General features: G+C 46.8%; 2 protein-coding genes across 14 annotated transcripts in view; one reads left to right on the top strand and one right to left on the bottom strand.

Moving 5' to 3' along the window:
* The first annotated feature begins 524 nt into the window (after positions 1 to 524).
* TP53INP2 (tumor protein p53 inducible nuclear protein 2) lies at positions 525 to 9086 on the top strand. Its single transcript, XM_034641388.1, has 4 exons — positions 525 to 1344; positions 4427 to 4604; positions 5009 to 5297; positions 5743 to 9086. The coding sequence occupies exons 2-4, from the start codon at positions 4481 to 4483 to the stop codon at positions 6005 to 6007; spliced, it is 678 nt and encodes a 225-aa protein (XP_034497279.1). The 5' UTR covers positions 525 to 1344; positions 4427 to 4480; the 3' UTR covers positions 6008 to 9086.
* A 1097-nt stretch (positions 9087 to 10183) lies between these two features.
* The window catches only part of NCOA6 (nuclear receptor coactivator 6), an 86563-nt gene continuing 73956 nt past the window's right edge, over positions 10184 to 22790 (bottom strand). For 11 of the 13 annotated variants that reach the window (XM_034641384.1, XM_019796586.2, XM_002916397.4 and 8 more), the window contains 3 exons: positions 21798 to 21834; positions 18414 to 18562; positions 10184 to 10748 (listed from right to left, as the gene is read on the bottom strand). In XM_034641384.1, the coding sequence (XP_034497275.1) occupies positions 10705 to 10748; positions 18414 to 18562; positions 21798 to 21834 (230 nt within the window). In that variant the 3' untranslated portion in view covers positions 10184 to 10704. The remainder of the gene's footprint in view (positions 10749 to 18413; positions 18563 to 21797; positions 21835 to 22790) is intronic. The other 2 variants (XM_019796588.2, XM_019796592.2) reach the window with 1 other exon arrangement.

Below are 22790 nucleotides of genomic sequence, written 5' to 3'. Positions count from 1 at the left end.
TCCCGGGAGTGGCCTCCCCGGGAGGCCCCCCGAGGCTCGGAGTCGGGCTCCAGGGCAGGAGCCACTAGCCAGCGAATCGTGGAGGGGGTGGGGAGGGGGTATCCGCAGTCTGGGATTGGCCACCGCACCGCCGGCCGGTGACGCGAGGCGGGCGGGCCCCTTTGTGACGTCACAATCAGCTGTTTGAACGTTCCAATTTGTGCAGTGAGCCCAGCAGCGGCCGCACAGTCTCAAAGCCCTGCGGGCGAGCGCAGCAGCTGCGAGCTGCCGAGCCGGAGCCCCGCCGCCTCCCAGTCCAGCCCCCGCCATGCAGCCCGGCCTGTGATCAGCGCCGACGCCGGGAGGCTCCGCCGCACAACTACCTCAGAGCCACCCCGTCCGCTGCACCTCCTCCTCCCCCAGGTGAGTCCCGTCCGGCTTCGGCCCAAGGGGTCCTGCGTCCGGAGACACGCCCCGCGGTCCCTGCTCCCGGGTCTTTGTTTCCGCCCGCGGCCGCCGGGCTGCGCTCCCATCTCCCGATTGGCTGCCGCACGCCGGTAGATCGTGACGTCTCCCTATTTGCATATGACATTGAGACGTCACCAAGGCCGGCACCGCCCCCCGGCTCGGGTCGCCTGTCCTCCCGTGACCCAGTAGGAGCTGGGTCGGGGCTGGGCCCACGCAGGAGGGGCGCTGAGAAGCAGCAGGACCGGAGGGGCCTCGGCCGTTTCCTAGGCTAACCCAGGTGTTGGGGTCAGGCCTCTGATCCCGTATTTTCTCCTTGGGTTCGGGCGGCGCTGCTGGGTCTAGGCTGGGGGGGGGGGTCCTCAGGAGTTAAGGGGCAGCCCTGAGCTCCAGCCCTAGGTCGTTGGGGCGGCGCCAGATGGTGGAATACCCTCTCTCCAGCTCCATGCTCTGCACCCCCGGGACTACCGTAACGTTTTCCTAATCGCTGTTGTGTGCCGCGCTTTAGCTGATGTCACTCCCAGCCCCCAAACAAGGGGTCTTAGACTCCATTTCATGGAAGGGGAAACTGAGGCCCAGAGAGAAGAAGTTGCTTACCGGAGGTCATGAAGCCAATTCGAGTCATGCTTATTGAGTGAATGACAGATGCATTAGCCACAGCATGCCTGGTAGGAACTCAATACAAGTAACAACTTACACATTCTCCTAACCCTGGACTCTACTTTAGGCTGAGTACCATCCAAATTCGATGGGGGCTTTTAGGTCCCCTCATTCCTGGACCTTTTTCCAGGAGGTCTCTGGAGACGGGGTCCCCTTTTGTGGCCTTGACCCTCACTCTGTACCTTCGAGTCCCAGAGCCCAATAAAATCGCTGCCTCCCAGCTTCTTTGACCACAAAAAGGTGAGTCACTGGCTGCATCAGGGTGTCTCCAGGACTGATGCTGGGGTGGGATGGAGGGTGAGAGTTCCCTCTCTTTGGCCCTTTCTTACCTTCCCAGCCCCAACATTGTCAGCGAAGAAGGACATGACCTGGCTTAGTGCTGGTGATGATGAGGCCCGAGCTGCCCCTCCCTCTGCTCACAGAGAGGGGCAGGAGAAAGGAGTAGGAGGAGAGCCTCAGGCTTTCTGAGGGGATGGGCCCAGAGACAGGGCCAAGAGTCCCATCCCAGTCTGCTTTGCTAAAGGATGGGGTGGGGTAGAGATGGCTGGGAGCTCAAGTGCTATTCTGGGCACAGCTGCTGTAGTTATTAAAGGGAATGGTTCTCCCTGGAGCAGGGCTGGGAATGTGAGAATCAGGAAGCTGGCAAAGATGGGAAAGAAAATCCGGGAGGCTCCCCCAATGGTCATGAGAGAGGGCGGGCACTGGCTGGCTGGTGCCGCTGTCACTCTTGGCTCTGTCACTTAATTGCTGTGTGACTCCAGGCAGGGAGCTTCCCCCCACCAGGCAGCCTTTACCTTCATCTGTGTGTAATTAGAGGAGACCCACACCAGGTTCTGCTACACAGTGGGTGCTCTGGTAAATGCATGGTGAATCTTGGTGTCAGGAACTCCAAGCCTTTTTTACAGCTGGACAGAGGGGTTCTGAGGTGAGGAGTGACTCCATAAGTTCTGACTCCTCTCTGACCTTCCTATCTCTCCTGCATCGTTACATTTTTGGGTTTGTTTGCCGAGGCTTTCCTGTGTATACTCTGGACTGGATGTTTTGTGACCTGGGGCTAGATTTGCCTGGCCACCATTTAGCTCCATACCTTTGGACAGACTTATTTCCTGGGATTCTCAGCTTGTAAAATGGGCCAGGTGTATATGATGGGCCTGCAACAGCCCTTAACTTCCCTTTCATCTTCTCCTAGAAGTAGTAGCTCATTGCAAGGAGGGTGTGCCTCATCAAGGCTCCAGCAATCTTCCCTTCCTTCAGGAGGGGCCAAACTTTCTGGATTTTTGGTAACTGAGTCACTAACTCCCTGTGGCTAACAGATGGGTTGGGATATGTGGCTTGTGCTGGGCAGACACTAGTTGGGGGTGCCCAGCCTTTTATAATCTCTGTAGGTCTCCCACCAGAGAAGCCAGCACCTGGGGAACACTTTCTTCTGGAGCCCACCATGGGTCTGCAAATGTGGAAATACTCTCAGTTTATAGAGGTTGGATGATTCTGGTGACAAGTGTGAAGACATACCCAGGGAATGGGAGAGGTAGCAACAAGCATAAAAATACCTCAGGTAGGGGACGCCTGGGTGGCTCAGTCAGTTAAGCGTTTGCTTTTGGCTCAGGTCATGATCCCAGGGCCCTGGGATAGAGTCCCGCACTAGGCTTCTTGCTCAGAGGGGAACCTGCTTCTCCCTCTGCCTGCCGCTCCCCTTGCTTGTGCTCTCTCTCTCTCTCTGACAAATAAATAAATAAAATCTTTAAAAAATACCTCAGGTGGGTTAGCGATAAGTGTAGAATGCCTCCAGGGAATGGAAAAGTGGACATACCCCCAGGGAGTTCTATAGGAAGTGTGGAATCATCCCTAGAGGAAGGTGACAAGTGTCTCAGTAGCAAAATGGTTGACCATCTTCAGGAGACAGATGGGGAGGCTCAAGTTTTGGGACATCCAGGGGACTCCTAGCCAGGCCTAGTCCTAAGGCAGGCTGAAGTGGGGAGAAGGGCAGATCCGTAGCTGCCTCCTTGGTGTCTCCATTCCTGGAGCAGGGGGTCTCCTTTCTCATTTTCATCCAGGGAAGGACTGATTTGAGGGGTTGGGTCCTGGTCCAACCCTCAGTGCTCATCCTGAAGGGCTTCTGGGGTCTGATAGGCCCTCCCTTCATCATCACCTCTCACTGAACTGCTGTTTCTCTGGGGCCAGGCAACCTGATCTTCCTCCTAGCCAGGAATGCTGCCCTTGAGCAGGAGCTTAGGTATGGGTGAGAGGGGGGAGGGCCCAAGGGAATAGGATCTTAGAACCTTGTCTGACAGATCCAAATGAGAGCTGTGCAATCACATGTTAGCGGTTCTGTGGGATTTCTGCCAGCTAGCACTTTTCAAGCCACACAGGCTCAAGTAGTGGTTCTTAATCTTTGGGGTCAAGGAGTGATGTTAGGAAATCATGATGAAAACTTCTTCCCAGAAAAATACCTTGACCACCAAGTTAAAAATGCCTAATCTAGACTGATGTCTAATCCAGCAAAGGCAATGGAGTATAGTGATTATGGGTGCTGCCTCTGGAATCTGACTGCATGGGTTTAAATCCAACCACTGTGTCTTATTAGCTGTGAAACTTTGTGCAAGTTACCTTACTTTCGTGAGCCTCAGTTTCTTTACCTGTAAAAGAGGGATAATAATTAGACCCACTTCCTAGAGTTGTTGTGAGAAGTACCTGTGGTGATATAGGTAAAGTGCTTAGTACACTACCTAGCACATGAATGTTAGCTATATTATGATGATGATAATAAGTAATCACAATATTAGACAGTTTCTTCCTTGCTTGGAGAACTTCAAGGTCCAGCTTGGATGTCCAACCCTCTGGAGACCTTTCCTGGTAGAGTCTAGTCATATATATCACTACTCCCATGTCCCTAGAGCATGCGATAATATTAATAATAACTCGTTGACTAGTTTATCGAATGCTTACTCTGCGTCGAGTATGGCTTTAAGCACTTTGTGTTTGGTTCATTTAATTCTTATTAGAGCCCAGAGGAGGATACCATTATTAGCTCATGTAATTCTGATAAGGGCCCAGAGGAAGGTATTTTATCATTGGCATCTGACAGGTGAGAAAACTAAAGCACAGAGAAGTTAAATAACTTCTTAAGGTAACACAGACAATAGGAAAAGCCTAAAAGCAGACGGACTTACCCGAACGTGCACACGCCGCCATAGAGCTTCCCCACACATCCCTGTTGTACTCCTACTACGTTCTGGGGGCTGGGGGTGGGATCCCCAGCCGGGAGTCGGGGGTAGAAGACTAAAGTCGGTGGGGGCTCTGACTCCTTCTCTGCACCTCCCAGGTTTCTACACTGCCGTAGGACGCCCCCCCCCCCCAGGCCCTTTCATCCCCGGCCATGTTCCAGCGCCTCACCAGCCTCTTCTTCAGTACTCCCCCTCCCCCCGAGGACCCCGAATGCCCCCGAGCCTTCGTCTCCGAGGAGGATGAAGTGGACGGCTGGCTCATCATTGACCTGCCGGGTGAGGCCTGGGTCGGGGGCCAGGATTCTGATTCCCGGACCTGTGAAAGGGCGGGCGGCCGAGCAGCGGAGGGGGAGGGAGCTGCTAGGGGACTGGGGAGTTCTCCCGGCCCATTGGGCAAATGGGGCTGAGGCAGTGACACTGAAGGCAGAGTAACAGGGCCCCATCCCATGCAAAGCCGGGGCCGTCTCCTGGCAGCGCAGCGTTGGGGCCCACACCTCACGTACCCTAGGGCAGCTGGTCGAGACTCCCGGCCCGTGGGTGCCCCGTGGGCGCGGCGGGCGGGGCTGCGGGTCTGACTAACGATGCCCTTTCTCTCCCCGCCCCACTGTGTCCGGTGTGCGTGTGTGTCCCTCCCTGCTGCGCCCCCTCCCCCGCATGGCTCCCCCTCCCGCGCCCCGTAGACAGCTACGCGGCTCCACCCAGCCCCGGGGCCGCCCCTGCCCCAGCAGGCCGCCCCCCGCCCGCGCCCTCCTTGATGGACGAGAGCTGGTTTGTTACCCCTCCCGCCTGTTTTACTGCAGAGGGGCCCGGACTCGGGCCCGCCCGCCTCCAGAGCAGCCCCCTGGAGGATCTCCTCATCGAGCACCCCAGCATGTCCGTTTACGTCACCGGCAGCACCATAGTCCTGGAGCCTGGGCCCCCTTCCCCGCACCCCGACGCTGACCTGCCAGACGGCGACCTTAGCGAAGGGTGAGCGGGCCGGGGAGTGGCCAGGAGACCTAGAGACTGGGACGCGAGCCCAGGAGCCCGCCCCGCCCCGAAGGGGTGGAGCCTTTAGAGGCGTGTCTTCGTGACAGAGGGCGGGGACGATGCTGGGAGCGGGCCTGAGGGTAAAGGGGCGGAGCTTTAAGAGAGGGCGAGGCCGGGCTTCGTGGCCCTGGCGGGGCCTGGGAGAGACCGAGCTCCGAGGCTGGGAGCCGATTTGGCTGAGGGGCTAGGCCCGGGTGACGAAGGGGTGGGGTTCAGGCTGGCACGGAAGGTTAGAAGCGAACTGTAGGTGGGAGCCGAGCCTTCGCTGGAGTCCGGTTTACCTGTCAACAGGGGTTAGAACTGAGGAGGCATCTCCAGGTTGGCTCGGAAGAAGGGTTGGGACCCACTAGAAGGGCACTGGGCGCCCTGCTAAGTAAGAGCAGAGACAGCGCGGGGACTGGGTGGGCGGAGTGTCCGGCCGTGACCGAGCCTGCTCTGTCCCCGCAGGGAGTTGGCCGGCGCGGGCCGCTCTGCTGGAGAAGGCCGGCCAGGCGCGGCGGCTGCAGCGAGCCCGGCAGCGGGCCGAGCGCCACGCGCTGAGCGCCAAGGTGGTGCAGCGGCAGAACCGCGCCCGCGAGAGCCGTTCGCGCCGGCCCAAGCACCAGGGCAGCTTCGTCTACCAGCCGTGCCAGCGCCAGTTCAACTACTGAGGGTCCTCCGGCCGAACCACAGACCCCTCGCCGACTCCCGACCCCTGTCGGGCCCCTCCGCCGCGGCCAGTGTGTTGCTCGAGGAGCGCCCGCAGCCCACCTGGGTTGGACACTACAACCTCCCTCCTCCTTAAGTGAGGTGGGGTGCTAGCCCCTCTCCCCACCTCGATTTTTCCACCTCTGATCCTCTGATCCGACTCTGAACTCCCTCCTGTCCTTCACCCTCCGACCCCATGCCTGGCATCTAATCCTCCATTTCCTTCCCCCTTGACGCTCCATCTTTCCTTTTCTTCTTGGGTCCCTGTCCCCATCTCTGCCTTGACATTCCCCTTCATCATTGACCTCCGGTCCTGTACCTCTGGCCCACTCCTTCTTCCACTAGTCTCTTCTACTCCATCTAGCTCTCTTCCCTTCCTTCAGGTCCCACGTTACAAGCTTCATCCTATATCGTGTTTGGCACTACACTCACTCCTGCTCCCTTATTCATTCCCAGTAATTCCCTCCCAAATGGATGGGGGAGTGGGAGCTGAGACCAAAGGGTTCTGCCTTTAGTCTCCTCCTTCCCTCTCCTCTTGGAGTTGTTTAGGCCTGGAAAGGTAAAGTATGTGGAACAGGACTGTGAGATGTGAGTTAGAGGGAGAAGGTGGAGGGAACTGAGGGAAAGAGGTAGCCTACTGGAAACGTAGAGAGGACATACAGGTTAAGAAGCTGTAGGGAGCAGGGCACCATGGGAACTGAGCAGCTTGCTGAGACAGGCCAAGCCCTCCTCTTGGGCTTGAGCCTGAAGTCGGCCCCCACTTCCCTTGCCTATAATCCCACTTTCAAATCTCTTCCAGAAATCCACCCCTCTGGACATCCCTGAGTCTGAAGGGCTTAGTACCTTGTTGCCCTACCCCCAACATGTCACCCCAGGAGTAGAGGCTGGGCAAGGCCCTGCCATCCTGGCCATCTGTTCACATGCCCAAGGTGCTAGAACTAGTTTAGGAGAGATGCAGGCCAGACGGCTTCTAGGCAGGGAAAATTGTACACCCCAGAGTAAGAATGCAGGAGAGTGATGCTGAGGAGGACAAGCTGTGGGGTGAAGCCATCCCAAGACTGACGGCTCAGCCTTCATGTTGCCTCTGGGCTTGTATTTCACACTCTGCCTAGGACGACTAATAAACACTCCTGGGTAGGAAGCCAGGAGCCCCACTGGCCCAATCCCCAAATAGTTCCTATCCAGGGTCAGGGCCTCTCATTTCCTCCCCCCAAGGCTCTTCTTTTCCAGTCTGAGGGGGAGAAATGGGTGCCCTATGGTTCCCCTTGCCCTGTCTGCCAGTAAGTAACTGGAGGAGGGAACCTAAATCCATGGGTGAGAAAGAGGGGACACAGGCAGACAGTGTTGCCCTTCTTGTGGTGGAAGTGAATTTTGGGCTCAGACACCAGCAACAGCTTCTTGGGATATCCCGAGTTGCTTCCCTTTTCCTCTAACTGTCCTTTTCTAGTGTGTGCTTTCTTCCTTGAAACTTTTAAGATTTCCTGTTACATACTAACATAGGTCTTCCCCCTCACGCGGATTCCAGGTTTCTTGGCCTCACCGCCAAGCTGAGGCTTGGCTGGAATAACAGCGATCCCATGAGGGTAAAGGCAGCTGCCCTCCCTGATCCTATAGCCTCAAGCCTCAGGTTGGGTATATGGATAAGGGAAGGAAGGGGTAGCCCTATGGTTGCTGGCATGGGGACAGAGGAAGTTCCTGTTGGGGTCTCCTATCCAAGGGAGTAAACTAAATCTACAGTAAAGGCAGATCAAAGTCCCTACACCAGTCCACTAGGGCCCCAGTAGTCGACAACCTTGCTGCTCTTGCCAAGGTTCTCCTGCAGTTGCTTTTATTCTTCCAGCTACTCCCCAGCCAGCTTAGGGTCTCCAGCACTTCCAAGAGCTGAAACTCCCTCCAGCTCTTCCTGCCTACTCCTTTGCTGCCAGCTGGGGCATAGGCTCAGTACTGGGCAGTCCCCATGATCCCTGTGGGAGGGGGGAAGAGGGAGTTATAGGGCATTTGGTTCAAATTTCAAAAGGCCCCTCCCTTACACATATTTTTGGAGGCTCCTGTAGTTCTAGAACTCTGCAATCTCACCACCTAGCTGGTTGTAAGGCTCATGTGTTTTGTACTTTCCTATAGATTCTGTAGCATTTGAGTGTGTATAAATTTCTAAGAACCAACACTACTCAGTCTCCTGCTAGTCTGACTCCTGAAGCATCAGACCTCGTCATACTGTATTGACTGTGTATGTGCCTTTCACCTTGAGCATGCTTCAGGATTTTTTTTTTAAACAGAACTTGAATACATGAGGGAACCTGAATTCACAAAGTCCTATGCAACCTTAGACAGGAGGGGGTGAGAGAGTCTATCTTGACTGATGTTTTCAGAGACTGTGGAGAAGTTTGTATTAATTAATGTCAATACTACCAGCACTTTGCCAAAACGGAGTATGTCAGAGGGACCCGTTTCTAGAGTGAGACCCAAGACATCAAAGGGCAACTTACAGTAATTCCCTAACACGTCTGAGTGCTCTCTTCAAGCTGGCTGTCACTTTCCAGCTTTTGCCAGTTTGGCCCCAGCAGGGTGCCACATGTGTATGAATGCAGTTTGCTGCTGTTTTGGGGTATGCCTGCTCCCTGACCCCTACCTGGAACCCTGATCAATTTGTTCTAACCTATAATGTCTTAGGTGCAACAAGGACCCCACTAGAGCCCTTGGATGCCTTCTCAGATCTTTGTGGCTTTATGTGAGGGGACTGAATGCAGACACACCAGAGCCCCTTTTATCTTCCCTTTTGCCCTGCCACCTAGTTCCACATGGAACCAACAAGTTGAGTGCATCCCTCGTAGGTGTTTTGTGTTGAGACTGGCTGAAATGAGAAGACTGGTTGACCATGTTGTGACATGTTGACAGACTTAAGGACACAACCACCTCGATCCAGTCATGTGGCATGCCTGTGTATGTGTATAACAGGATTCTGATTGTTAGATTTTAATGTTATTCCTCTATGGGAGAAAAAAATTAATATAAAGAAAAACAAATAAAAATCTATTTAAAGCACATTATGCTTTCTGTCTGAGTAGAGCTAAAGTAGAAGAGGAGAAGCACTTTGCAATTTGCAAGCACAGTATTGGCACAGGGATTATTATTAGGCTGGCTTTGGTTTTGGTTGTGTGTCATACACGGAAAGAAGACAGAAGATAAGCTTGTTGGGAATAAAGCCAGACAACCGTGGGTCTGGTCTGATTCACAAATAACTACTTTTAGAGGATCCTTATAACCCAAGACATATATAAAGACAGTTGAAACAGAGATGAGAATGAGAGCATGACAGAGTTACCGACTTATCCTTTTAGCCTCAGGCATTAGGTTCTGACAAGGGCAAGAAGACACTGCAGGGGAAGGGATGGACTCTATGTCTGGCTGTAGAAGATACAGCAGAAGGCTGAGGCCCAGACCAAGACAAGGAGAGAGCCCCAAGTATGCGAGTCTCCTGAAGGTTGGGAGTAGGGTGGGGGCAGAAACAGCAGGTTTGGAGACTACAATTTTTAGGTAGGAATTGAGCAAGGAAAGGGAAAAACCTAGGCACGTTGATGAGAAACCAGCCCCAAGCCTGATACAGATGAGAAATAGGGCACCCAAAGGGTAGAAAGTAGTGGGCATCTTTGAAGTATATGAAGTATGTAACACAAAATGACCACTTCTACGTGGGAGCTGCCTGATCTAACCATAGAATTGGACTGAAGGTGGAAAGCTGACCAAAAGTGGGGTAGATTCTTGATGCTGTTACAAAGAATCTGGCTGGTCAGTCTGGGCTTATCTCTTGAATGGAGGAGACTGTTAAAATTCTGTGCATGGAGAAACACATGTATGAGGTGGAGGAAAAGTGCACCTGGTTTACCGATGGCTTCCTGTCCCTAGAAAATCCTGGGTGGTCTTTGATCCTAAGTTTATTCTGTTATTTGCAACCAAAACAAATTTGACCAACATTTATCAAAGTGCCTGGTATAGTGCTGAAAAGGGCTAGTTTCTTCAAAGCAGGTATAGAAAGGACAAGGTGGGATTCTAATTTACAAAGAAGGCTGTTCCTATTCATTTATGGTCCAAAGAAAGAGAGTGCTCACCCAATAATCCCTTACCAATAACATACATTTAAGTTCTAGGACAATGACATTTATTTAACACATTCAGTATTTCACATTGTACAAACCCTTAGATTCTCTTTATTTACTGGTCCATTTCTACAACAAATACATCCAAAACACTATATAATAAAATTATTTACAACATTTCCAAATGAGAAGATTCCTTTTGCTCCCACTACTGCTATTCACACACATAACTTCCACAGCACAATACATCATTAGAGATCTAAAAATGCTCACCCTGTACTCTAGGCTGCTTAGGAAATATGAAAACTAATAACATAATTGCATTAGCTCCTCTCAATACATGGCAACATTTTAGAAATCTTGAACTTCATCTTGCAACACCAAAAGGGTTCAGCAACTCTGCTTCCCCCATTGCACTTTACGAAACAGGTTGCAGGGACTAGGAAAAGGGCCACATTATTAAAATGACTAACTGTACAGAAATGGATTTTAAAAAGTCACAGCTCAAAATTGCTTTTTGTAAAATTCACACACATTTACAAGGATCAAGTCGCCGTCCAGCTTGTTTACTTGGATTTTCTTCGCTTGGATTGCACCGCGCTGGTTATGTCTGTGGGGAAAGGAAGGACATGCTCAGCTGAGACAACTCTTCGTGGCAGTAATGTTTATGCAGTCCACAAGAAGCAGGCCTGGCCTCAGTGAAGCCCTACTGGACTCTGCATAAATCTAAGGGCCTCAAAAGGAGCACTCAGTGTGGAGAGGATCTCAGGCTTCTGTGGGAAGAGGGCCTAGCTCTGTATACTAGGGAGTGGCAACTGGGGAAGTCTGATACAGGTGGTGGGAGATGAAGCACACATACCCAGCTGGAAAAAGTGGCAGGGTAGGGAGAGCATCTTGAGTTGGGCAATTAGCCCCACAACCTCCATCACCAGTTCTTATCACCCAGTGAAATGACAGATAGAGTACTTTTGTGAGAAATCAATGAGTGTTGCTATAAGCAAGTGAGTAAATTGTGCCAGAGTGCAAAACAAAACAAAAAAAAAAACAAAAAAACACACACAAATGGCCTCTGGATCCCTTTTGGAGTCAAGCCATTGTTTTGCAGTAAGCGACTCTTTTTGCCTTACTATAGTCAAAGTCTCTAAATAACATGACCATGACCCATGGTCAACAAGTGTCTGCTGTGGCCTAGCCAGGAACATCAAGGCTGTGGATACATACAGGCACAGAAGCAATTCAGAGCAAGCCACAGCCTGCTCTGAGCCCAGGTGAGTCTGCGGGCTCCATGGAAGGGGTGGGGAACTGAGTGATTTATATGCAGAGTAACAGTGGCATAAATGCAACAAGTGTGTTTTAATTCTTTCACTTCCTCTTGTATTAGCATAGTGTCTTCAATCAACTCAATCTTATTCCATATTTAAACCATGTTTCCACATGGTTTCCACCTGGATGGTGCAGTCAGTTAAGTGTCCGACTCCTGGTTTCGGCTCAGGTCATCTCAGGATCTTGAGATAGAGCCCCACATCTGGCTCTGAGCTCGGCATGGGGTCTGCTTGAGTTTCTCTCTCCCTCTGCCCCCCTGCGCTCTCTCTCCAAAATAAATAAACCTTAAAAAAGAAAACCTTCCTCATAAAAATCTTCTACAGCAGGATACAATGAATAGCTTGAAGCTCTCCAAATGTAAACATTTCTTTAAAATCTTCTATTGATCTTGGGACACCTGGGTTAGCTAGTTGGTTAAACATCTGCTTCCGGATGGGGTCATGATCCCAGCATCCTGGGATCAAGTCTCACATCGGGGTTCCTTACTCGGCGGGGAGTCTGCTTCTCCCTCTCCCTCTGCCTACCGCTCCCCATTTGTACTCTCTCTCTCTGCCAAATAAATCCTTTTCAAAAAAAATCTTCTATTGATCTTAAAAATTCACTCTCATTCTTCATGCTGCTCCATAGAACTTTTGGTTTTAAAATGAAATCAATGTTTTAAAATTACTTCCTATCAAGGAAAAGTATTTTCTATCTAATATAATAATATGTAAGATGAATCAGTTTTATTGGTTTCTGAAAACTAAGCTAAATTTTCTGATGCTGTGTGTTAGGTTCAGTGTTCTAAGCAATTTTTCTTTTCTCTTTTGTATCATATTTTGAAAGCCCAAACTTGAGATGTAGATGCAAAAAGGGAAAATGTTACTATTAGTCAAAGTAATTGCTAAGAAGGTCTCAATGACTTTCCAAGAAGTGACCGGTGCAATATTTTTGGGCTTCTGTTGGAAATTTCAGTATGTGTATCTTCTTGCTGGAAGGTCATGCTGCTTCTGCCATGTGGTAGAGGAGTCAGTCTGATTTACTCCTTAGTCTTTTGCTAATCAGATGACAGTTAATCTGACAGGATGTGGATAATGGTGTTCTTTAATTCCATGTAAATAAACTAAGAGTCTTACACACCCCAAAGTTCCCTACGATGAACTCCCTAGTCCAACTCTCAAGTTTCCTTTTCACTGTAGTAAAGTTATCATTTGAGTAAAAATATACAGAGTTGTGGGGCCCTGGGTGGCTCAGTCGTTAAGCATCGTCTGCCTTCGGCTCAGGGCGTGATCCCAGGGTCCTGAGGTCAAGCCCCACATCAGGCTCCCTGCTCTGCTGCAAGCCTGCTTCTTCCTCTCCCACTCCCCCTGCTGTGTCCCCTCTCTCACTGGCTGACTGTCTCTCTGTCAAATAAATAAATAAAATCTTAAATATATATATATATATATAGAGAGAGAGAGAGAGAGAGAGAGAAAGAGAGAGTTGTGTCTTTTTTTTTTTTTTAAGTAGGCTCCACACCCAGTGCAGAGCCTAATGTAGGGCCTGAACTCACAACCCTGAGATCAAGATCTGAGCTGAGACCAAGAGTCGGACACTCAACCAACTGAGCCACACAGGCACCTCTACAGAGTTGTGTCTTGAGTGTTCATCCTTAGAAAGATATCTGTTAATTACGGAGCGTCTCCTTTGTTGTGATATGAAGGATCGAGTGCTGTGTCTGAGAAACACCTATGTGGCTGGGAAAATAGGTAAGAAGGGGGAGGGTGGAGGAGCAACCTCAGGCTCTCCCTCCCCCTCCTCTTTCCTTGCTTTTTCCCATCTGTCACTGCTTCACAGCACCCAATGATCTGGCAGACTGACTCTGCTTCTGTGACCAATCAATGAGTGGGACCACGAGTAAACAAGTGATTTGTGTTAGAAACTGCAAAAAAATAATCTTTTCGATACCAGCGTTAGCGATGGGAAAGATGGTGTAGCGGTACTTTTACACTTCCATGAAGGGAAAAAAACTGTGAAGTCTCTTATCACCTTCCCTGGATAAATCTAGGCAATCTGAGTCACAGGGCAATGTCATTTTTGACGTCTTTATAAATCTGTCTGAAAAGGTGAGTTCTTTTGTTTTTGTAGTTCAATTTTAACTTCCTCCAAAATATTACCATTTTTACTACTCCACTGAACACAGTAAGAGAATCCAAAGGTAAACTCTTTAAGGTAAGGAATTCTAGGGAAGTAATGAAGTGGCTGATGGTACATGCAGGGTGTAAATCAGGTCTGTTCCTAAAGGATGCCTACCTTATCTGACTGTGCATAATCCCATTCCCAAGACCCCATAACCAATACCATACTAGCAAAATAAAAATTACATATATTGTTGAAAAATCCTATTTTTTAAACCATCAAAGACTTTACAAATTAATGTCTTCACAGATACAAAGTAGTTCGAAGACTAATAGTAACACCATTTATATTAATATTTTGAACCAACTATATGGTAAAGAACTGGGTCAATAACAGTCTTTCAGATGGTCATCCATATATATCCTTGGAGAACATTTACATTCATAATTTGATATGGGCATTTTCTCCTCCTGGTTGCCTCATTTTGACCATAAGTAAACGTGGCCAAAACTACAGTGCAAGGGTCTGTTAAAGCTTCTGTTATGTAGAGTTTACCTTTACCTTTCAAGGAGTTTTAGAAGATGACCTGGCCTTGCTCACTTCATTATGTTTTTTACTGTACTACTTCTAGCCAAGATTTCTATTTTTTGTAAAAAAAAAAATTCTGGAAATCTCCTTTCAAAAATTTCATGGCTGGTTTCTGAATGATGGATGATGCTACAGGAGTGCAGTTTCAGGCAGTTACTGTTTAGGGTTTTCTCTCATATCATGCTCATTTATATTCCCACAGTAACATTTCCATTTTAAGAATGTTTTTTTAGATTGTTGCTTCTCAAGTCACAGGCTGTGGGTACAGTAGGGCTATCACCCCACTTTGCTGTCAGAGGCATCTTAAGGCACTCCAGGGACACCCACAGCTGCTGCTGATTATAGGTTGCTCTGAATTTCCTTTATATTAGCATATTTTCCTTGTTTCAAACTTATGCATTGAACTTCATTTTAAACTACTGATCTTTTTTCCCGGTTGAAAATCTAACATAAAACCTATTGTGAACAGAAGAGTAAATAAAGAATGACAAGGGAAACGAGACAAATCATTTGTGTTAATAGGGACCACATCATGTCAGGAAGCAGAACTACTCACTTGCATTTTTGTAACAACACAACTGATTAAGTACAATTTAAAAAGAAGCTCACTGACTTATGGGAGCCAATGTTTGTGTCTGTAATTAAAAGTGGGGTGGGGGGATACCCAACAACCAAAACCAAAACAACAGGTTAGAGAGTGACCTATCAACCATGTGGGCCTCCCTGGACTTGCCCAGAAATAATCTGTCCCACCTGCTCCAATCTAGCAGTATATTAGGTCTTGGCCAGTATGACGTAAGCAAACTCTGTTCTCACAGCAGGAGTACAATTAATGGCACTGGTTCTCTGACAATACAAATGTACCAATATTTCTCATTATAAACTGCTCATATTTCTCAGCTTTCAAGATGCTCATGAAAAACAGAGTATTTCCAATTTTGTTTGTACATATATGACCCAAACTGCATGAATGCAAAAAGGCAAACCTTTTTCTCCCCTCAAAACGTTAAGAAGTACTGATGCTGCAGAAAGCTGTTTCAGGTACCCACCACTACTATGTCTCCAAATTTGAGTTGCACAGATTTTGGAAACCACCTTGATATTTTATGATCATTCCCTGGGTATGAGTTCAAATTGATCACAAAAAGTTATTTTATGACTTTGGTTCAGAGTTTTGGATACAACATAGCATACTGCATAGCAAATAATAATGTGTATTTATTCTTTAATCTGGATCTGAGAGCTCTAACACTTAAAAATCAAAACAGCTATACCACTCATTTTGGATTTAAAAGGTAACTTACTCTAGAGTTCAGAACTGACAGACTGAGGGCTTGAGGCTGATGTGGAGATCTGTACATGACTGTGATTCCTGGGGTTTGGCCAGAACTCTGACATCCTTTCAGGGGACACTTACCTGACACCCCTCCATGCAAAATCACAAAGCTTACAAGTCATTATGGCCTTTCCTAAGCCACTTGTTAAGCCTCAGAGCAGGGATGGGGCAGGCATTCCAACAAGACTACCACCGCCTTGGGAAAATGTCCAGTTTAAGTGTACAAGATTATTCCCCACCCTTTTCTAAAATAGGTTCCAGCTTTCCATCTTTGCTTGGCTGGCAGTTCTCTACAGACTGGCTCTAATTTGGGCATCTCTTCTTAACTGTCCCAGATGCTCCTTTGATTAATTTTTTCTGGTGCACTGTAAATGACACCCTTATTATCTTGAGGGTCTGGGCTCAGGTGAAGTTTCCAAAAATCTGGTGTGTGACATGTCTAAAGGCCAACACTTGTTTCCTGCTGTTTTTCCCCCTCTTGTTTCCTGCTTTAAAGGTAATTACATACCATATTCTACAGCCTAGAAGACCTTGATCCCTTGGTAAAGTGAGGGGCCAAAAGAATACAAAGAATTGAGGGGAAGCAGATTTTCCCACAGAACTCCAGGAATCTTCCCTTTGGTGGTCTAAATTTAGTATTCAATATACTGAAAGGAGTGCTTCCTTCCAAACAAATCTGCCTCAGAGATGATTCCTGGGGAGAATGAAGCAGGTTGCTGGTTCCTTTTCTGCATCAAAGTGGGGTTACCTAAGAGGACCCTGCCTGTGGTATATACAGGATGCCTGGAAAGGAAAGAAGACCCCTCTCTCTCTGATGGGCTGAGATAAGGTAACTTCTACACCTCTACTTTACCTATATGTGATCTGTAGACGTATGGCCTACTCCCAGAGGCTCTTGTGAGGATTCGTGAAATTCCTGCCCAGAAGCACAACCTGCCAATGACATCTGAGTTCTCAGGTCAGTGTGTGGTGTTGGTGCACCAGAGCCTGCCCTCATCTTCAGGCTGGCATCCCAATAGTACTTGACTGTTTCTTAGCACCCCTGCTGATATCAGGCACTTGGCCAGGATTCCAGCCAGCTCTTGCCTAACGTGAGGTACTCAAGCTCAGCACATTTCCTGAGGAGATGAAGTATCATACCCTTCCTCAGATCTGGGCCTTTGTACATATCGTACCTTTTGCCTAGAATATTTCATTCAACTCGCATAGCCTGCATAATGCCTCCTCATTCTTCAGGTCTCAGCTTAAACATCATTTTCTCCAGAAAGCCTTCTCTGATTTGGCAGAGGAGCAAAGCATCCCAGCTATATGCTCCTACAGTACCATGTAATTTTGCTATCATAGCATTTAACATTTAACTGTATTAGTCTTTCTGGCTGACATGTAATTGGTATGATGAAGACAGAGACTCTGTCTTTTCATTATTATATCCCCAGGGCCTGGCATGTATAAGTACTTAATATATATTTAATAGATGGTTATTAATAATTACTGATTATATACCTCTTTGCATGAGGCACCACACCAGGTACCAAGGATACAGTGGTGAGCAAACCCAGACACCTCCTGCCCTAGCAGAGCCTATAGATTAATTACCTATCACATAAATAGACATAAAGTTACAACTGTGGTGTTATGAAGGAGAACACGGTGCTATGATTTCTCATAGCAATGACCAGGGAGCTAGGTAGAAAGAGTAGGAAGTTCATGAGGAGAAGAGAAGAAGGAAGAGGAAAGAACATTCCCTGCAATGCGTGTAACATATACACAGGCTTGCAACAAGGGATGAGAGTGGCATGTCTGAGTTGCTGAGAGAAGTCAGATGAGGCTGGGAGAGGCTGTCAGGGGCCAGACCACATAGACCCTTGTGGTCCACGTTGGTGCTTCTGGACTTTAATCCTAATTACAATGTAAATCACTGAAGGGTTTTAAGCTAGAGTAGCAATGAAGATGGGGCAAAGTGGATGAATCTGGGCCACCTGAGAGAAAATCTCAGCTTTCTGTGATGGATATGAGGGATGTGAGGATGAGGGAGAGGTGCCAAGAAGGACGTGCCCAACGGACAGACAGTGGTGCCATTCCCTGAGGTGGGGAACACTGGCAAATCACCTGATATTGTGGGTGAAATCAGACATATTGAATCTGAAGTCCTGTTAAGGTTGTACATGGCAATTGTCTGATTTCTAGAGGTGTGTCCTAGAAATACAAATTCATGAGTTGTCTGTGAAAAGTTATAACAAAGAAAGGGGGGCAGGAGGGAGATCAGTTAGGGAGAGAAGAGTTGAAGAGAAAGGGTGAGAAGGAAAAGTCAGAGTTAGAAAGAAAACTGTCAAGAGCTCTAGGTCAGAGAAGCCAAGGACAGCGTGAATTCAAAAAGGAGACATCAGTCAACAGAGGAGAGAAAACTGGTAGTGTAAGGTTCTTGACAAGGTCAGAGAAGACAGGATCAAAGAGGCAAAAGTGGAGGAACTGGCCTTAGCCTTGAGGAGGGACAGCTGCTGTATTATGGTAGGAACAAAGGAGGATCCTGGTAGATTTATGTCTTGGTAGCAAGAGCTGAAGCAGTTCTATTTTCTCTGTGAAGAGGTGAGAGTCTCTACTGAGAGGAGAGAAAGTAGAGGGCAGAGGAGTGGAAAAGAGAGATGGCCACAGAAAGATGGCTGGGCCATATCTGAAGTGGACCTCTGGAGAGGACCTATCTGAAGTGCTGTTCATGAATCAGTCTGCCCTGTTATGTTCTTTTTTTTTACCCCAACAGTGCTTGCTGTTATGTACACACACAGAAAACACATAGGTAAATGAACTAAGGAAGAACAAACAGTAGAAGTCAAAGTAACAGAAGCAAAGGTGAAAGACAAAGTCCTCTGCTATGGTGATGAAGTCCCCATTCTTCTATTTGACCCACAATGGCACCCACACCCCACTGCTAACCTTTAGTGGAGCTGGAGGCTGAAGCAGGCCGAGAGGATCGCTTGCGATGTCCATTTTCCACACTTTCAGAAGCCACAGTTGGCTCTTCAGTTCGGGAGTTTCTTCGGCTTGGGGTTTTGGACTTTTCAATGATCTCTTTGGGCTCACTGCTGACAAAGGGAAGCACAAAGTTTCCAAGGAGGTGAGGGAATCAAGTCACACACAAAAAAGGGTTCTTCAGATAGAGTTTCATTCGTAAGGCAGGAGATTAGGAACTATTCAGTCATTGTGAAGAGAAAATATTTCACGCTGGGACAATGAACATAATTACCTTCTATATTTCTGACAATTTAAGAGTGAGTCTAGTTTGTTACACTAGTAAAAATAAAATACTAAGCATATTGCTGGTGAAATTGTGGAAAAATAGGTAAAAGAAATTAAGAATTTGGAACAAAAATTCCCAAACTTTCTCACCCATTTTTCTAAAATAACAATATTCCCTTTCAGGAAGTAACAGTATCTAAAATCTAGGAAATTACTAATATATACTGGCATTTCCTATGAGCCTGGTATAGTCAGATAATGGCATATTATAAGTCACATTATAGACTATACACAAGGATATATTCACAATATACTGCTGGGTATACTAACTGCCCCTACCTCAATCCCCCTTTTTTTAGTATGCAAAGATTTAAAATAGGTAATAAGCAGTACTACCTAGGGTATGGGGAGAGAAGCTCTTGATATAAATTACATAACCCAACAGTTCTCAATAGGGGGCATTTTTGCCTCCCAGGAGACATTTAGCAATCTCTGGAGACACTTCTGATTGTTAAGATGACTGTCTTGACTAAGGCAGGGATACTACTGGGTTCTTTTGGGTAGAGGGCAGGCATGTCACTGAATGTTCTATAGTTCTGTAATGCATAAGACAGCTCTTCCGTGCATCGCCCCCCCAAGAATTATCTGATCCAAACTGTCAATAACGCTGAGGCTGAGAAACCCTGGTGTAATCCTCTGGCTCAGCAATTCCACTTCTAGGTGCCTAAGGAAACAAATCTTTTTACAGCGCTCTAATTACACACAAAGATGTCAAAGCATTTTATTTATACTAATGAAGACAGAGGACCTAAATGCTTTACAATAGATTATAAAACTAAAACATGGCACATCCATATTCAGTCATGAAAAATCATGTTATAAGTTTATTTAATAATAAAAACTGTTCATGATACATTATTGTGGGAAAAAAGTTACCAATATTATGAATAGTATAATCCCATTTTCATAATACATGTTGAGTATATATATGTAACCACATATAAATGAATGTGAGATACATACATGTGTGCATAATTTACAGTGCTTATACATATAAAACACTATATAGATATATATAAATATTAGATATAGTGTTTATATATAAAATACCCCCTATCTGTATACATACTCTGAAGAGAAGTAGAAGAAGATGAATTAAAATATACAGAGTGAGTATTATCTGAGTCACAGGAATACTGGTTTACTGGTGTTTCCTTCTTTTTAATTCTCTGATCTGAATTTCAAAGTTTAATAAACTTTTTACTGCTTTCATGGTTCAAAAAAAATGCATGTCAAAATCATTAGGGAAAAAAAGCTGATTAAATTTGCTTGTAAGGCATGGAACTGAAACAACAGTGCAACAAAGAAAACAAAAGAAGCTGGACGCCTCTTCGGGAAGTCTTCCATGACCTCACTTCCCAAGTGAAGTTGTCTCTTCTGTCTTTTTGGTTCACAGTCTGTCTCAGGCATTTTAGAGCACCCATCAGATTGTACAGCATATTTTCTTTTAATATCTTCTGCCCTCCACTAGATCAGGAGCTCCTTAGAGGCATGAACCATGGCCTATCAACTATTCCTACCCTTCTGTTTTCACTCCTGCCTGAGGATCCTTCACTAGTGGCACCATGGCTGGGAATGTGGCCATACTGTTCGCTACCTCGCTTTATATCTAACCACTGCCCCACAAGCCAAGGTAAGTGAAGAAGCAGCGAGGCTGGAGCTGGGGTGGAATTATAAATCAAGGGGTATTTACATATCCTTTTAGAGATGTTAAGGATGGCCTTCTGGCTAGGAGCCCAGAAAATGGTCAAAGCCTCTGAGGAAGAAAGATTCCTAATAGAGGTGCTTCTTTCTCCCGGCAAAACAGAGGCCACAGTAGTTCTGTCCTGGTATTTATATGGTCAGTGCTCAGACAGCTCTGGAAACAAACACCCACAGGATATTTTTGGTCTGATTATCTTCTTTCTGTAGCCGCACAGTTGGTGTATGCTTGAGAAAGGCAAATGAATTCAAGTATTAGCGCAATCCAAATAAAAATACAGGCAGAATGATGTGGTAGGAATATCAATGAGCTTGGAGGCCGAAGAACAGGGGTCAAGTCTTACCATTTTATTGGCCATGATATTTATTGGCCATGATATTTAACCTTCTCTATGCTTCAGATTCCTGATCTATAAATCCCCATTTTGTCTGCTGCAACGCGTAAGTGTGAGGGCTCTGAAGTCAGAGCACCTGAGTTTGAATCTCAGCTGCGCCACTTACTAAATCTGTGGCCTTGGGCAATTTAGTTAACTTCTCTGAGCTTTAGGTTCCTTATCTGTAAAACAGAATTTACTCTCCTAACAGATACTGTGAAAATTAAATGAGATAATACACTTAGGGGGCTTGCAGCCCAGTGCCTGGCATGGAAGGCAATCACATAAATGTTGGCTATTATGACCACCTCATAGGGTTGTTAGGAAGATTACATGAAAAAATGATTGTGAAGGTGTTTTACAAACTAAGTTGTACAAATATGATAAATTCTCTAAAATGTCATTCAATGTATTAGTACACTAAAAAAGGAATGGCTTTTGAAAAATAATACTTCTCTCCATGGGGTTAATGAGTTTGAAGCCACAGGTGTATTTCATTTTGTTAGGTTACGGGGCTTGTAGTATAACAGAAAAAGCATGAGTTTTGGGGTCAGACCCCACCTGGCTCTCTTACACTTGGAGGAACAAAGAGCTATACTTCAGAAGGTGTTGCAAGGACTATTATTAATGACAATAAAGCAACAGCTCCTACATACTGAACAATTACTATCTGCTCACTATGGTGAGTGCTGAACATGTTCTCTCGTTCAGTTTTCAAAACAACCAAACAAGGGAGAAACTTAACCACTCAGTTTTACTAAGAGAAATATTACTTCTGAGGGGTTAGGGCTCATGACAGCTCCCCTGCTTTAGTAGGGAAAACAGACTGGTACAAAGAGTGAAGGAAAAGTCCAAGGTGAAGAGAGGTTTAAAGGATGAGAAAGCTGATACCCTCCAAAGAGGCTTATGCCGTTTTCATGCTGAGTCTGCAGAATGATCATCTTACCTTTGTCCAGAGACTACGGCAGCATTTGCCTCGAGTTCTGTGAAAAATACAAAGGACAGAAATGAGATGTGGGAGCTCCTGTTGTCTATGTCCACTGGGAGAAGGGAGGTGTCTGTGAGAATTCTGAATGCCCTATTTAGGCTAACATGTCTCTGTGCCCAGCAGGATTCTCACCCTACATGGTACAGAGACAGAGTTGGCAGGGACACAACTCAGTTGTCTGGAGCATAAGACACTTACTTGGTCTATTTTTACTTCTATTCCACACTGTGAAATAATCCTGTTTCAATCAATAGAACTAAATTCACACTGCCTGGTTCATATGTCACCCAGCTATAACTAGGTTAGTAAAATAAGCCTCTTTCTCTCATGTAGAAGAGATTGTTTTCATTCTTAAAATATCTCCACCCTCTTGACACTTGTTTTTAAAGACAGTGATCTTCAAATATGTCTTAAATATCTATTCAGGATGCATTCTCTTCCAAAGGACCTCCTCGCTGAGTTTTAGAGGGCAGACTGCTTTGCTTTGAGATAACACCCACAAACTCCATTATGTTCCTCTCTTCCTCAACCTCCCAGAAATGCCCTCCAAGAAAGAAAATCTCAGTAATTTGTCTATCAGGGTTTTGCTTAAATGAGCATTCTATGGGTTTACCAGGCACTTCTTTCTCAGCATCAGCAGAAAAACATCTTCGTCCATTACATGCCTTTAGGTAGTTCCATCTTTCTAAAAGGCTTTTCTGATGCACCGGAGAGCAGTGATCTCTCCTGCTTCTGGACTTCCACAGCTCTGTCCCTGTCTCCCTTTCTAGAGAATTTAGCACCACAGACTCCGTGTATGCCTCATCTACCCCACTGATTACATGTTAACCTCCCTGAAGGCAGTGAAGTCAGAGTGCATGGATTAAAATTCTGACCCCACTGCTTATTAGCCATGTAACCATTGAGCAAATTACTTGACCTCTCTATGCTCAATGCTTCATCTGAAAAAAG

Source organism: Ailuropoda melanoleuca, chromosome 13 (assembly GCF_002007445.2).
Source record: "Ailuropoda melanoleuca isolate Jingjing chromosome 13, ASM200744v2, whole genome shotgun sequence".
Lineage (NCBI taxonomy): Eukaryota > Metazoa > Chordata > Mammalia > Carnivora > Ursidae > Ailuropoda > Ailuropoda melanoleuca.
This window is presented reverse-complemented; position numbering and strand designations above follow the sequence as displayed.

Coding starts and splice junctions, on each gene's coding strand:
- TP53INP2 (XM_034641388.1), top strand. CDS start 4,481: ATGTTCCAGCGCCTCACCAGCCTCTTCTTCAGTACTCCCCCTCCCCCC. Junction 4,605..5,008: donor GCTCATCATTGACCTGCCGG/GTGAGGCCTGGG, acceptor CGCGCCCCGTAG/ACAGCTACGCGGCTCCACCC. Junction 5,298..5,742: donor GACGGCGACCTTAGCGAAGG/GTGAGCGGGCCG, acceptor GTAAGAGCAGAG/ACAGCGCGGGGACTGGGTGG.